The following is a 15,119-nucleotide window of genomic DNA, read 5'->3' on the forward strand; positions in this document are numbered from 1 at the left end:
GGGGCAGGGGTCAGGGAGGGGCAGCCGGAGCTGCGGGGGCAGCGGCCAGTGGGGGCATCTGCGGGAAGGGCGTTTCTGTAGAAGGGACAGGAGGCGCCAAGTCCCTGAAGGAGCGCAGGACAGCCGGGAGGCCGGGCGAGCTGGACGGGGCGAGGTCAGGGGGGTCACGGGCACCAGGGCACCAGGCGTGGAGGCCACCAGGGCATCGGAGACTCCAGCTTTTCCCGAGGGAGCCGGGGACGTCAGCGACTTGTGAGGGAGGAACGACGGCACGTCAGGTCCGCTCGACAGCCTGTGGGGGACATGGTGGGGGAGACGGAGATGAGGCTGAGGAGAGGGCCGGTGGGCGTCGGGTGCCTTAGGAGGGGAGCCCGGGGGGCAGAGGCGGAGGCGGCCATTCCTGGGCGGAGCCTGCGGGGATTTGACTTGCTGAGGGGTCGGGTGCAGCGGTTTCATGGCTCGTGGTGACTCCCCGCCATGCGCCCCATCCCTGGGAGTCAGCGGAGACTGGCCCGGGCTGTTGAGACGGCGGCGGATGGCCTGGTGGCGGCCTTGAGGAGGTTAGGGCGAGGGCTCCGCGCCGCCCAGGGAGCATGAGCGGACGGTTCAAGGGGGGGAGCCTGTGGAGGCGCGGCCGGCTTGGAGGGGTCACGGAGGGTCGGCGCCGAGGCACTGGGGGTCGTGAAGCCAGACGGCGCTCCTGAGGCAGTGTCTGTGACGGGCGGGCGGAGAGCCGGGGCAGCGGCCAGAGCGCTGGCGGGCCGGGAGAACGTGTGTGCCAGGCGGCGCGGGGCCCAGAGGTGCAGAGGACGCGTGGGAGCCGGCCATGGGGGTGGGGCGAGGCACCTGGTGGGCGGCTTGGCTCCCATCCTGGGGAGGAGGCCGATGTGGGCGGAGGGGTGCTGCTGAGGGGGTGCAGGGTCCTCTGACGGCCTCTGCGTTCCCCGTGAGCCAGAGGCCAGGCCTCAGCTGAAAGCGAGCAGAACAGGAAGTGCCGGAGGTGTGAGGAGGCTGGATGGACGGGGCAGCCTGAGTCCCGAGGGCCGCTGGCGACCGGGAGCTTAAAGGGCACCGTCAGCCTACAGCCCGTTTTGTTTCTCTTCTTCCCTCTCCCGCCCCTTGGGCTGCGCGGTGTAGGTGGAGAGCTGTGATCAGCAGGTCTGGGGTCGAGTCAGCTGAGCAGAGCAGGGTGACAGGAGGCCAGGGGTCAAGGCAGATGTGTGGAGTGGTCACAGTGGGGGCTGGGAGCCCGTGGCTTGGTCAGGAGGGAAGGAAGGTCATTAGGCGGAGGGGCGGGGACAGTTAGCAGCAGGCCCTGACGTGCACAGATGGCAGGTCCGTTTGTAGGGATTAAGGGTAGGGTTACAGGACGGGGGGGTGGGGGGGGTGGGAGGGGAGGAAAGCGGTCTGGTGCCAGGGAAAGGTGCTTGCGATTGAGATTGAGGGGGGGTCAGGTAGGGTGGTGGGAAGGAGATGCTGAGACAGGTGGGAGATAGGATCTCGAAACCGAGGGCCTCGGCGTTGCCAGCACCGTTTTTATGGGAATGGAGATCCCCAAACGCTATGGCGGGAGGAGTGTTCAAGAGCCCTGGGGAGCCAGCAAGGAGGGCTGGTGGTGGTAGCGCAGTCAGTGAGCAGGAGGGAAGCGGCGCTGAGGAGCAGGCCGAGGCCGAGGCGGGCCGGGACAGGAGCCAGCACCGCCCCGCCAGCTGCCTGCTCTCCTTCCAGGGGCTGGGAGCGCGACACTGCAGCACAGAGATGCTGAGAGCGGCTGTCCCCCCCCGGCCCCCCGCCCCGCCAGTGCGCACACGGGATTGGGACCTGGCAGTCCCCCACTTTACCTGTGCTCCTGCGCAGCCCGCGTAGGCTCGTATTATGACGTGTGGGCTCTTACAGGGCATATGTTCTTTCTGCCCAGACTCCCAGGACTTAGAAGAAAGAATGGGACCCCGGCCTCCCCGTCCTAGGCAGTCAGGAATGGCCGGTGCATTTCCGGAGGCTTCTGTGTGTACACTAATTGTAAAGGCTGTGTGTTTCATAAGTTGTCTTATCGCTATGCATTGTGATTGTTACACAATTATTTTTTGCTAGCCTGGTATTTACATTCTCTTTTTTAAATGACAGTTATAGATTTTTGTTTGACTAGAACTCTGGTTTGTGATGAAGATACGAATTACCAGAGCCTGCGATTGAGTTGGGCCTCTAAAACCAGTTGTGATCAGAGAAAAGGTAAGGCATTTGTGTTCCAGCACAATAATAGGAGTTGGTGGCGCATTCGGGTGTCTTCTTGAATTTTTTGCTTTTTGTACCTTTAGTCTTACTCAGAGATTTCCTTTATTGGAACTGGTTTTAAGTTCTAAGCAACAGCATTTCATACTGTCAGGCTCTCTGTTCAAATCCACGATCCTCCTCGTGTCCATTGAAGTAGGTAAGAGCCTTTGCACATACTGGATGAGAGTTCTGTCATCTTTCACAGTGACTAGTTACGGAAGCCGTGCGGGTCCCTTGCTAATTGCTGCTAGTCCTTCCTGTGACTTCTCTCCAAGTTGTCCTCCTTCCAGGATGATCTTTCCTGAGCTGAGCCGGCTCCACGGAGGGGCAGCCTTTTCTGCGAGTGCACACGGTGTATTGCTGGGGAGACGAGGGTGTGGAGTCGTTTGTCGGGGCCAGGATGTCGGGGGGTGGGGGGGGCTTTGGCCACAGTGGCCGTGCAGTTGCCTGCGGGGAGTGGCCCCAGGACACAGCCTTCTCGCCATGGACTGAGACGTAGCTTGTGCTTTATGAGAGAGCCTTCAGGGAGGACAGCTGAAGGACTGCTCCAAGAATACCTGTTGGGTTGGGTCATAAAGCTACCACATCAAAAAACAGAATAGAGGCCACATTTACTGAATGCTTGCCACAGGCCAGGCACGAGTCTAAGTGTTTTCCGTGTACTTACGCATTTACCCCTCATTCCCCCAGTGAGGTAGCGCGCTGTTAACACCCCGACTTCTCAGTGATGCAGCCGACACACAGAAGGAGTAGCCTGCTCGGGTTACCCTGGGAAGTGCTGGGACCGAGACTAGGACCCAGACGTACGGCTACAGCCCGCAACTTTAACCATGTTGTCGTGTTACCTCTCTTGAAATGACTTGCCTGGAGAGGGATTAAGAGAGAATGATTAAGGGACTTCCCTGGTGGCGCAGTGGTTAAGAATCCGCCTGCCAGTGCAAGGGACATGGGTTTGAGCCCTGATCCCACAGGCCGCGGAGCAACTAAACTCATGCGCCACAACTACTGAGCCTGCGCTCTAGAGCCCGTGAGCCACAACTACTGAGCCCGCGTGCCACAACTACTGAAGCCCGCACGCCTAGAGCCCATGCTTCGCAACAAGAGAAGACACCGCAATGAGAAACCCACGCACCGCAACGAAGAGTAGCCCGCGCTCGCCGCAACTAAAGCCCACGTGCAGCAATGAAGACCCAACACAGACAAAAAAATTAATTAATTAATTTTAAAAAAAGAGAATGATTAAGGAGTCACTGAAATATGGTCATGGAGAGCTTCTCATCACCTTGGGAAAAGCTTATGTATTGTTATAATCATCTCAACCCCCACCCCCGCCAAAAAAAACCCAGAACATAAAACTATGCTTAGAAGAAGTGATTAGAAATATTGTTGGCCAAAAAGTTCGTTTGGTTTTTGCCATAAGGTGTAATGGAAAAAAGCCAACCCAATAGATATACAAAAATGTTTAAAGTGATTATTTTTGGGTCAGTCTTGAGATTATAGGAATTGTATCCTTTGTCTTTTTGTATGTTCAAAATTTCTATGATTAGAAAATTTTTCCCATACAGGAAGTTGCAAAAAATGGTACATAGAGTCCCTTGAACCCTGGCCCCAGCATCTCAGCTTGTTAGTGGTGACACCTCCTACCTCAGAGCAGCGTCAGCCCAGGCAGCTGATGTCAGCACAGGGCTGGACCGCGCACCCTAGTCAGTTGCCCAGGTTCACACTGTGCAGGCCTCTCTCCAGTTGATCCCATGTGTAGCCACCGCCACGGTCAGGACACAGAACTGTTCCAGCTGCCTTGAAGGAGCTGCCTGGTGCTGCATCTCTAGCCACACTGTCCCCTGCCACTCTCTGCCGACCTCGAACCCCTTCTTCATAGCCATAGCTATGGCCTTTCAAGGACATTATTTAGGTGGAATCATACCGCATATAACCTTTTAAGATTGGCTTTCTTCACTCGTAGTGAAGTGTAGTGTCCTTAAGCTCCATCCAAGTTGCTGCATGTGTCAAAAGTTTCCTTTTTATTGCTGAATAATATTCCATTGTATTTTGAAAATTAGTAAAGGGAAACCTCTCTAAAATGGAGGGGGAGGTCAGAAGGGGGCGCTCTTGTGCGGTACCACCTGAAGTACCACTGGAGCTCAATTATAGGAAGAATTGTCAACTTCAGATGCCAACAAGAACCAGCAACAGGAAAGAAGCATCAGTTATAGGCCCCAACAGGAAAAACTGTGCCTTGCATCTCCCACAAGAAGTCATCTGCCCCAGCAACTCGGCCAGTGAGAAACCGTCCCCACCCTGAACTCTCACTTTTCTCCAGTGGACTTGTGTTCAAAATAACCCCTCCCAGCTTCCTCCTTTTTCTCTATAAAATAATGTTCCTCTTCTTTATATGGGACTTGCCTATGGTTTTTGCCATAGCTTGCTTGTCCCAAATTGCAATTCTCTGCTATTTCTGAATAAACCCATTTTGCTGGTAAAATTACTGTTTTTATTTATTTATTTTGAATATTTATTTATTTGGCTGCACCAGGTCTTAGTTGCGGTACTCAGCATCTTTTAGTTGCGGCACTTGGGATCTTTTAGTTGTGGCACGCAGGATCTAGTTCCCTGACCAGGGATCGAACCCAGGCCCCCTGCATTGGGAGCGTGGAGTCTTAACCACTGGACCACCAGGGAAGTCCCAATTACTATTTTATTTTTAAGGTCAACAGTACCATTCACCTGTTGAGGGGCATTTGAGCTGTTTGTAGTTCTTGGCGATTACAAATAAAGCTACTGTGAATATTGATGTACAAGTTTTTGTGTGGACATAAAATTGCATTTCTCTGGGATAAAATCCCAGGAGTGCAATTACTGGGTGGTATGGTAAGTATATGTTTACTTTTATAAGAAACTGCCCCAAACTATCTCCATGGTGGCTGTACCATTTTACAGTTGTACCAGCAATGTGTGAGATCTGTTTTTTTCACATCCTTGCCAGCATTTGGTATACCACTATTTTTTATTTTAGCCATTCTAAAAGGTACATAATAATATCTCATTGCAATTCTAATTTGCATTTCCTTAATGCTAATGAGGTTAAATGTCTTTTCTTATGCTTATTTGTCTTCTGTATCTCTTCAGTGAAATGTCTGTTCAAGTCTTTGGCCCATTTTCTAACTGGATTGTTTGTATTTTTATTGTTGAGTTTTGGGAGTTCTTTATATTATATATACTAGATATAGTCCTTTATTAGATAGGTGGTTTCCAAATATTTCACCCAGTCTATATTTTGTCTTTTAATCCTCTTAACAGGGTATTTCATAGACAAAAAGTTTTAAATTTTGGTGTGGTCTAATTTATCAGTTTCTCATTTTATGCATCATGCCTCTGGTGTCATGTGAAAAACTCTTCACCTAGCCCTAGGTTGCAAAGATTTTTCTCCTGTGTTTTCTTCTAGACATTTCGTAGATATGTTTTGCATTTGTATCTGTGATCCATTTGAATTAACTTTTGTAGATGGTGTGAGGTTTGCTTATGGATGCCCAGCTGTTCCTGCACCACTGTTCTCCTCCCATTGAAGGCTTCTGTGCCTTTGTGAAACATCGCTTGGGTGTACTTTTCTGGGTGTATTTCTGATTCTTCATTACGTTCTATTAGCTGTGTGTTTTTCTCTCTACCAATACCACATTGTCTTGATCACCGTATAGTAAGACTTATCACGAAACAGATGGATTCCTCCCACTTTATTCCTCATTTTCAGAATTGTTTTAGCTATTCGACTTTGCCTTTCCATATAGACTTTAGAATAATCTTGTCTATATTCACACACAAAAAAGCCTCCTGTGATTTTGCTAGGAATTGTGTTAACCTGTACATCAGTGTGTGGAGAATTGATATATTTGCTCTGATGAAGCTGCGTATCCCTGAACATAGTGTGTCTCCCTTTATTTAGGTCGTCTTTGATTTGTTTAATCAGCATTTTGTTGTTCTCAGCATACAGATCCCTGTATATGTTTTGCTAGATTTACACCTAAGTAATTTGGAGGGATTATAACGATTGTGATGGCGTTTTTAATTCCGGTTTTCACATGTTCATTTCTAGTGTATAGAAATGTGATTGATTTTTGTGTGTTGGTATTGTGCCCTGTGACTTGCTGATTTCACCGATTAGTTCTAGGAGTTGATTTTGGTTTTGTCATTACCTTGGGATTTTCCATTTAGACAGTCCTGTCATTTGAAGATATGGTGGATAGATGGTGGCGGAGGCAGCATTCTGGACTCTGCACTCAGTCTCCTGTGGCAGGACAGGTGGGTGGGGGCAGAAGGGGATGGGGGTCCAGGCTCCACAGGTGGGGAAGGAAAGCTCCTCCCTGGGCTGCCCTGTTTTTTAAAAGCTGAGTATTTGTGAAGGATCCCCGCTCCCCACCTGTCTCCTGTCTCTCAGATTTTATTGTGTTTGGGGATAAAGGAGTCTCCATTGCACAAGCAATACCATCACAAGAGAGCAGTCGTTTATAGGATGGTCTCCGTGGTCCAGGCCTGGTTTTGAGCTGTTTGCGTGTGATCACTCATTTCATATGAAGCCATTGTCTTGAAGGACGCCTTTGCGGAGGTGTTGGGATGGGTAACAACCAGCCGTTTCACTGGGGCTTCTCTCGCCAGCTTGATTACTTTTGTTTGGTGACCTCTGTATTTTTACCAGTATGAACTATGCATTTGCAGGAGATGTGTGGTATTTAAAATGTTTAGATTGCCATTGTGTTTTGGGGCCAAGGTGTTTCTCTTTAGAAATATGCATTGGATTTTCCACTATATATCACTGAGTAGGAGTCAGCACTTAATCTGTATATAGAAGATCACTTCTAACACTTATTCTGAAGTTTTTACCAAACTGACCTGGTTTGGTAGAAGATAACGGAAGTTTTTCTTAATATTTAATGGTTATTCTTAAGTATATCTTTATGCTAGTGTTAAAGTAATTAACGTCAGAGTTTGAACGTTTCTCCTTTGCAGGCCGTGCTGGACGAGTGTCTAAAGGATACTGTTACAGACTCATACACAAGGATTTCTGGGACCGCTCCATCCCCGACCATGTCATTCCTGAGATGTTGGTAGTAAACTTCGGCCATCTTTATGACATAGTTTGTTTTTTGTAGACAGTTTTGCTGAACAGTTTAATATAATTTTGAGTGTCGTATGATTTTGATCCCAGAAAAATCACTTCTGATCAAACTCGTCTTTAATCACAGAACTGGCTTCTAGTCACTAAGCACCAGTGAGGGACTTCACACCCATGTCACGTTTCTGGCCCTGTAGGAGGACTGTCCACAGACGCTGCTGCTGTGTGTTTATTTATTTATTTATTTGTTTGTTTATTTATTTTGCGGTACGCGGGCCTCTCACTGCTGTGGCCTCTCCCGTTGCGGAGCACAGGCTCCAGACGCGCAGGCTCAGCGGCCATGGCTCACGGGCCCAGCCGCTCCGCTGCATGTGGGATCTTCCCGGACCGGGGCACGAGCCCATGTCCCCTGCATCGGCAGGCGGACTCTCAACCACTGCGCCACCAGGGAAGCCCTGCTGTGTGCTTTTATAGTTCATGCTGTGGAACTGGCTTCTGTCTTTCCTCTCCTGCCTCTCTCTCCTTTCTCTCCCTCTCTCCCCGCTTCCTCTCCTTTCTTTCTCACCCTTTCCCTTTTCCATCTTCCCTTCTTTATCTCTCTCTCTCCTTCTCTTCCCCCATCTCTTCATCTCCCATTTCTCTCTCTCCTTCTCCCACTCCTCTTTCTCTGTTTTCCTTTCTTCTTTTTCTCTCCTCCTCTCTCTAGTCATGTGAATAGGTTAATTGATTTACTTATTTTTACTGTTTCTCAATTTCAGTTCTGTTCTTTTCAGCGTTGTCCATTAGGAAGCACAATATTGAAAGTGAAATTACTTGATATGGGTGAACCGAGGGCTCTGCTGGCAACAGCCCTTTCTCCACCTAGCCTGAGTGACATTGAACGCACCATCCTTCTGCTAAAGGAGGTGGGACCATCTGATACTTGTTCGTGTTAGGAAAAGCTAAGATTTTTTGGGTGAATTTTAGAAGTTTCATACTGTGGATATCTTTAAGGTATTTTGACAGTTGTAAATAATCAGCATTTCCTTGGAAAAGCATGTCATGACTAATTTTTGATTCCAGATTTTATATATGTTGTTCAGACCAGCTTTGTTAGTTGTCTGAAGGTGAAGCTCCTACTCTCTCACCCCGCCCCCGTGGGGGATTGCTGTTTGTTGGCGGGGCTGAGAAGCGCTGGATAGGAGATGGCAGCCGTAGAGCTCTGCTCTCCTGCCCTGGCTCTGTGAGCCTCCTCCCCACTTCCCCTCTAGTTCTGCTCTTCACCCTCATGCTAGCCTCTCCTCTTCCTGTTGCTGGAAGCCCTGCTCTGCTCCTGTGCATTCTCTGACTCTCCCCCGACCCACGCTCCGCTCTTGCTGCATGCAGTGCCCAGTGCCCCGGCCTGGGCAGGCCACCTGTTGGGGCTGTGCACATCCTGCCTCAGACCCTCAAAGCTGGGGCTGCCTCTAATACCTTGGGTACCTGCCTGGGCGTCCGTAAAATACACTTAGTCCAGTTGAGGACGTCGTTCTCTGTGCGCAGTCTGTACGTTTTGGCTGTGAGTGACCACGCGACGTGGTGGTTGGAGGTTTGGTTTAGTGCTGTGCGTGCCATGTTCGTTAAATCTGGGACTTAAGTAGACTTTTGTGGGGGTAGCTTGAGCATCACCTCCCAGCATTAAAAAATAATAAAATGTGTTCTGAGTATCAAAACACGTATTAAAAAACTTTAGTGTCAGTCTTTCATAAGTTGACTTAGGTATCTTTTAGAGCCTTATTCACCAAAATTTGGTCGTTTCCTGTTTTAAACTCCCTGCCTTAAGGAAGAAAAGAGTGTGAATAAATCAGTGCTTGCTAATCGCACTGATTTATTTTATAAAGGTTGGAGCACTTGCGGTGAGTGGGCAGAGAGGAGATGAAAACCCCCATGATGGTGAATTGACCTTCTTAGGAAGAGTTTTAGCCCAACTTCCTGTTAATCAGCAGCTTGGTAAACTCATAGTCCTCGGACATGCGTTTGGATGTCTAGACGAGTGTCTTATCATAGGTGAGTGTGGGAGCCGAGAAGCGGGAATGGGGGGTGATGTAAGGCTACTCCAACAGTCTTATCTTCTCTTTGTTTTTTCTCTTGTTAGCGGCATCTCTTTCTTTGAAGAATTTTTTTGTGATGCCTTTTAGGCAGCATCTTGATGGATACAGGTATTTAACATTCATATTTGTTTTTTGTTGTTGTGGTGGTTTTTTTTTTTTGCGGTACACGGGCCTCTCACTGTTGTGGCCTCTCCCGTTGCGGAGCACAGGCTCCGGACGCGCAGGCCTAGCAGCCATGGCTCACGGGCCCAGCCGCTCCGCGGCATGTGGTATCTTCCCGGACCAGGGCACGAACCCGTGTCCCCTGCATCGGCAGGCAGACTCTCAAGCACTGCGCCAACATTCATATTTTTAAAAGTCACTGTGTTTTAGTGGTGTCAAGTGACACTGTTCATTGTTTATAGGAACAAAGTGGATTTCTGTGGCAACAGTAAGAGTGACTGTGCTGCGCTTGTTGAAGCGTTCAGGGTAAGTTTTCCCAGCGTGAGCTGTGAAGGCGGCTGCCACCGCTTGTCAGCACATGCCGTCTCTACCAGAAGCACTGTGAGGGTTGCCGATGTCCATTAGTAAGCAAAGTGTGTTGGGAGATGGGGACTTCCCTGGCGGTCCAGTGGTTAGGACTGCATGCTTCCACTGCAGGGGGCGCAGGTGCCATCCCTGGTCAGGGAGCTGAGATCCTGTAAGCCTTGCGGCACAGACAAAAAAAAAAAAAAATTGTGTTGGGAGAAGTAGATGAGGGTGGGAGTCCAATTCTATGAAGTAGATTGGAAAAATTAAATTTGTAAATTTTCTGTGGTCAGAATGTGTTGAAATTGGACTTACTTTATTCGCTAACCGAATTTTTTTATTTTGAAACTCTGGATCATTTGTTTTTAGGCTTGGCAGACTTGCAGGCAAAGAGGAGAGCTGCGGCATCCGAAGGTCGGTGAGCTGTTTCTTTGTGGATGGCTGCCTGTGTCGTGGAAGCTTCCCGAGCCTTCTCTAGCTCAGCCTCAGCGCTGTGTGTGAACCGGCAGTGTTCAGCCTGAGTGGAGGTCACTGTGGACGGTTCTTAGGGCCCGCAGTCCAGGGCAGCTCCTGGGCTCACCTTCAGCTGTAGTCACTTCCCAGAGGCAGCCGTGCTGCCTGTCGCCCACCCCTGGGTAGTAGTGACCCTTCCTGTGTCAGGAGCCTCTTAGCTGCCAGTACTGAATACCTGTGGGATGTGCCTCGGTGTGTTGGCTCAAAACTAGGAAACCCGAAGCTTTTCGTTCTGCTGTTTTCAGCAAAGTTTTAGATAATGGGCTTGAAAAAACCAACCTGTTAGCCTTCATTTTTTGGGGTGGGCGTGGTTGCGTGTTGTTCTTCTTCTAAACTGACTAGGTTCAAAAGATTGTTGATAGGTCTGTGTGTTTAAATTTGCCATGCCTAGATGTATCCTTAAAATAACTACGTGAGTTACTCGTGAAAGTCACCTTTTACAGAGTCAGCCATATTATTTTTCTTGTTGGTGTATATTCTTTTTGGTGTATACTTTTAGCCGAGATATATGGATTACAGTAGCCAAATTAGCTCTGATTTGTTACGTTAATATTGAATATTATCCTTTTATGTATTTAAAGGATGAACTTGACTGGGGACGGTTAAATTACATTCAGATCAAGAGAATTAGAGAGGTAAGTTATAAATTCTTTGAATGCAAGTAAAGATGACTTATCAAATGTTTATCAAGTACCAGCAGTACCCAGGGTAGCAGAGAGTATTCCAAGAAGTACATCCTCGTTTCCAGCTTTGGTAGAATTTATGTGTTCCATTCACGGTTACATTGACTACAGCTGAAGGACACAGATTAAGGTCAGCAAAGGTAAGAGGCGGGTGGGGAGGAGCCAGGAGAGACCAGGTGCCAGCTTGCAGCCGTCCTCTCCCGGTGGAGTCTTCTGGGCAGCACGATGTGTGACAACCCACGTGAAGTACTGCAAGCCAGGGAGGCTGTCCCGAGCCTTGGCGTCCAAGGTTTTATTGAGGGTTGGTTACATAAGTGTGGGGTGCCCACATGGCTGACCTTAACTTCCTTAGTTTTTAGCCCCTCCGGAGGTTACTGATACTGTATGTCCTCACCATACAGAAGTCACATTTCTACCATGAACTGTTTATTGTGTCCAAGGCCTCAGGTAAACAAAGTCACTCTTACAAGGCAGGATATTCCAAGGGCCTGGAGGTGACCTGCCAGGAGCCAGACCTTTCTTTGGAATGTCCAGGGTGTGGACAACCGGGCCTACTGACTTAATCCTTTACTGCACAGTTTGCAAGACAATCTGTCTTTTTTGTTTGTTTGTTTTTTGTTTGTTTTTTTTTTTGAATCTGTTTTATTTTTATTTTCAGAGAACTTACTCTTGGTTTGATTTGTCAGTTTTACTGTGCAGGTGTGTTGAGGGAAGGGGAAAGGTGGAGGATTTCAAAGGATTGATTTTTAATTTTTTCCATTAATTTAGTTTTTCTGTGTCTCTTGGTTTACGTTTTCAGTCTTACTGAGATGAGAATTTAATTTCTTAATACTTTCAGTCTTTCTAATTAAAGGTATTTAAAGCTGTGAATTTTCTTATGAGCACAGTTTGGGGCACATCTCATTGATTTGTGACATGTAGGGATCTCATTGTTTTCCCTGTCTGTAACTTATTTTAGTGTTGGTTTCCTCCTTGATTCAGAGTTTTTAGAAGAATATTTGAGTTTACAGGTAGAAAGAAATATTTTTAGGTATCTTGTTTTTTGTTAATATTTTTGTTTTTATTGCATTTTGATCAGAGAAAGTGACTTGCATAATTTTTAGTTGATTTTTAATTAGAGAAGTTGTATGTATCAATACTACAGCCTTACAGAAGATTTTTTTTAATAAAATTATTTTTTATTTATTTATTTTTGTCTGCATTGGGTGTTTGTTGCTGCACGCAGGCTTTCTCTAGTTGCGGTGAGTGGGGACTACCCTTCTTTGAGGTGACTTCTCTTGTTGCAGAGCTCGGGCTCTAGGTGCGCGGGCTCAGTAGTTGTGGCACACGGGCTCTAGAGCGCAGGCTCAGTAGATGTGGCTCACGGGCTTAGTTGCTCCGTGGCATGTGGAATCTTCCCAGACCAGGGCTCGAACCCACGTCTCCTGCGATGGCAGGGAGCTTCTTAATCACTGCACCACCAGGGAAGTCCCCTCTTAGCTTGTGTTTAATCACAAAAGAAGTATACGTTTATGGCAGAGGTTTCGGAAGTGTTTAAAGGACTTAAAGCAAAGGCTGTGATCATAGTCTCCTGTTCCTCTGACACCTGTAGATGACTGTGTTTGTGCATTTGCAGTGGTTTCCTGTGTGTGCTTATAAACTGGGATCATGAAGCATATACAGCTTTGTATCCTGGTATTTTCTGTTAATATTGTATTGAGCATCCTTTCCATTCTTTATTAATTAATCTTTAATAAGATGGTTCTTTAAATGAGTTTTTAGATTTTTTCATTAATTTTCTTGGCTGCATTGGGTCTTCGTTGCAGTGCGCGGGCTTCTCATTGCGGTGGCTTCTCTCGTTGCGGAGCACGGGCTCTAGAGCATGCGGGCTTCCGTAGATGTGGTGCGTGGGCTCAGTAGTTGCTGCTTGCAGGCTCAGTAGTTGTGGCACACGGGCTTAGTTGCTCCACAGCATGTGGGATCTTCCCAGACCAGGGCTCGAACCCGTGTCCCCTGCACTGGCAGGTGGATTCTTAACCACTGTGCCACCAGGGAAGTCCTAATAATATGGTTCTTCATTGCTGCAGTGTTTCATCCCATAGACATACTCATGCTTTCCCCATTATGTACTACTTTTCTAGTGCATTTGCTATTCTGAATAATATAATCACTTGGAGACATCATCTCCCAATGTGTTTTTCTTAGGTGGCTGAATTATATGAAGAATTGAAGACTAGAATCTCACAGTTCAACATGTATGTTGATTCCCGGCGGCCTGTCATGGACCAAGAGTATACATACAAGCAGCGATTCATCCTGCAGGTACTCTGGAGTTTCCTGGATGTCTCTTCCTGGTTCTTTCTGCTTATTAGGTCTTGTGGTTTTGACAGGGCTTATTTCCTCCTCCTTTTTTTTTTTTAAAAATGATTTGGAAAGCTTACAGTTATTAATTAGAAATCTGACGGCTTTTTAAAATTTTTAATTAATTAATTAATTTTTTGCTGCGTTGGGTCTTCGTTGCTGCACGCTGGCTTTCTCTAGTTGTGGTGAGCGGGGGCTACACTTCATTGCGGTGCGCGGGCTTCTCATTGCAGTGGCTCCTCTTGTTGCAGGGCACGGGCTCTAGGCACACGGGCTTCAGTAGTTGTGGCTCATGGGCTCAGTATTTGTGGCTTGCGGGCTCTAGAGTGCAGCCTCAGTAGTTGTGGCGCACGGGCTTAGTTGTGCTCCACGGCATGTGTGATCTTCCCGGACCAGGGCTCGAACCGGTGTCCTCTGCATTGGCAGGTGGATTCTCAACCACTGCACCAGCAGGGAAGCCCTAGTTCCCCTTTCTGATACAAATCATGCCTCACAGGAGATTTTAGGTCCATAGTGCTAATACTGTGTTTGGGCACCAAGAAAAACTCTGGTCTTATACCTAGTTTAGGTTTTCCATGTCACTGAGTTGCTGATCCAGACCCATTTCTAATCTCTGGAGTAGTGTTTCTAAAGACTGCTAAATGTTATTACTGCTTCTGGAGAGATCCTTTTGTTTTGGCTTTTAAGAAAGTATAAATGCTGTTAACATTATTATGTGGTTCTTCCCTTGCACTGAAAAATTATTTTAACTTTGGAGGCCATGATCAAATTAGCTTGTTGGATGGAACCATCTAGGCATTGTGTAGAGGGAAGTGTGTCCTAGAAAGGTGGCCAGTACTTCTGATGTAGGGGCTCAGAGGAGGAGTACCTCTTGTATGTGTCAGTGTGTTGGCTGACGCATACAGAATTGGGTTCTAGGTGGATCCTGTAAACTGGGGGATGCTGGGAAATGGAGTGTTTCTCTGGATGTAAAATTACTTGAAGTTTAGGAGAGACTCTTCCATGGGTGTATGTTTCATATAGTATATTTTTATTGAAGAAGGGACTCCTCGCAGCATGCTTTTAGAAGTGAATATTCGATGCAAGCCTGCTGCTCTAAACCTAAGTGTCTTAATTGTAATTTTATCTAAACATTTGGGAAAGGGCCTGACCCATAGAAGTGAGTATGTCAGGGAAAATGTAGAAAAAGTTGGCTAACCCCCGGGGCTCTCTGTGTACAATCATTTGTATCCTTGTTCAACTCACCACTGCTTTCTAAACCTCATTCTGAAAAGTACTTAGGCTCCTTGGAGGAAAGACCATGCAGAAAGTGTTTCGGTTATGGGGAAGTAACCAGAATTGTGACTTTCTGCTTGATTGGTTTAAAGGTCCAGTGGTTTTTTTTGTTTTTTTGTTTTTTAACATTAAGCTCAGCTTTTATATTGTAGATGATACTCTGGGATGAGGTTAGTATATTGGTGAGATAAAGTGATAAAATAATGCTGTTACTTCATGAAAATAAGTTTCTCTTCCAGGTTGTATTGGCAGGTGCTTTTTATCCAAATTACTTTACTTTTGGGCACCCCGACGAAGAGATGGCAGTGAGGGAGCTGGCGGGCAAAGACCCAAAGACAACCATTGTGGTAGGTGGAG

The 15,119-nt window shown here is 47.4% G+C and overlaps 1 protein-coding gene across 1 annotated transcript in view; it reads left to right on the forward strand.

Moving 5' to 3' along the window:
• Positions 1-15,119, forward strand: part of TDRD9 (tudor domain containing 9) — a 124,565-nt gene that overhangs the window by 76,703 nt on the left and 32,743 nt on the right. The window contains exons 13-22 of the mRNA XM_089908266.1: positions 2,125-2,229; positions 7,270-7,367; positions 8,149-8,280; positions 9,235-9,400; positions 9,489-9,552; positions 9,849-9,912; positions 10,321-10,365; positions 11,046-11,099; positions 13,332-13,448; positions 15,002-15,109. Of these exons, the coding sequence (XP_089764392.1) occupies positions 2,125-2,229; positions 7,270-7,367; positions 8,149-8,280; positions 9,235-9,400; positions 9,489-9,552; positions 9,849-9,912; positions 10,321-10,365; positions 11,046-11,099; positions 13,332-13,448; positions 15,002-15,109 (953 nt within the window). The remainder of the gene's footprint in view (positions 1-2,124; positions 2,230-7,269; positions 7,368-8,148; positions 8,281-9,234; positions 9,401-9,488; positions 9,553-9,848; positions 9,913-10,320; positions 10,366-11,045; positions 11,100-13,331; positions 13,449-15,001; positions 15,110-15,119) is intronic.

Source organism: Delphinapterus leucas, chromosome 2, assembly GCF_059928025.1.
Source record: "Delphinapterus leucas isolate spDelLeu-1000000601 "Yukka" chromosome 2, BTC_Dleu_Yukka2, whole genome shotgun sequence".
NCBI classification, from domain to species: domain Eukaryota; kingdom Metazoa; phylum Chordata; class Mammalia; order Artiodactyla; family Monodontidae; genus Delphinapterus; species Delphinapterus leucas.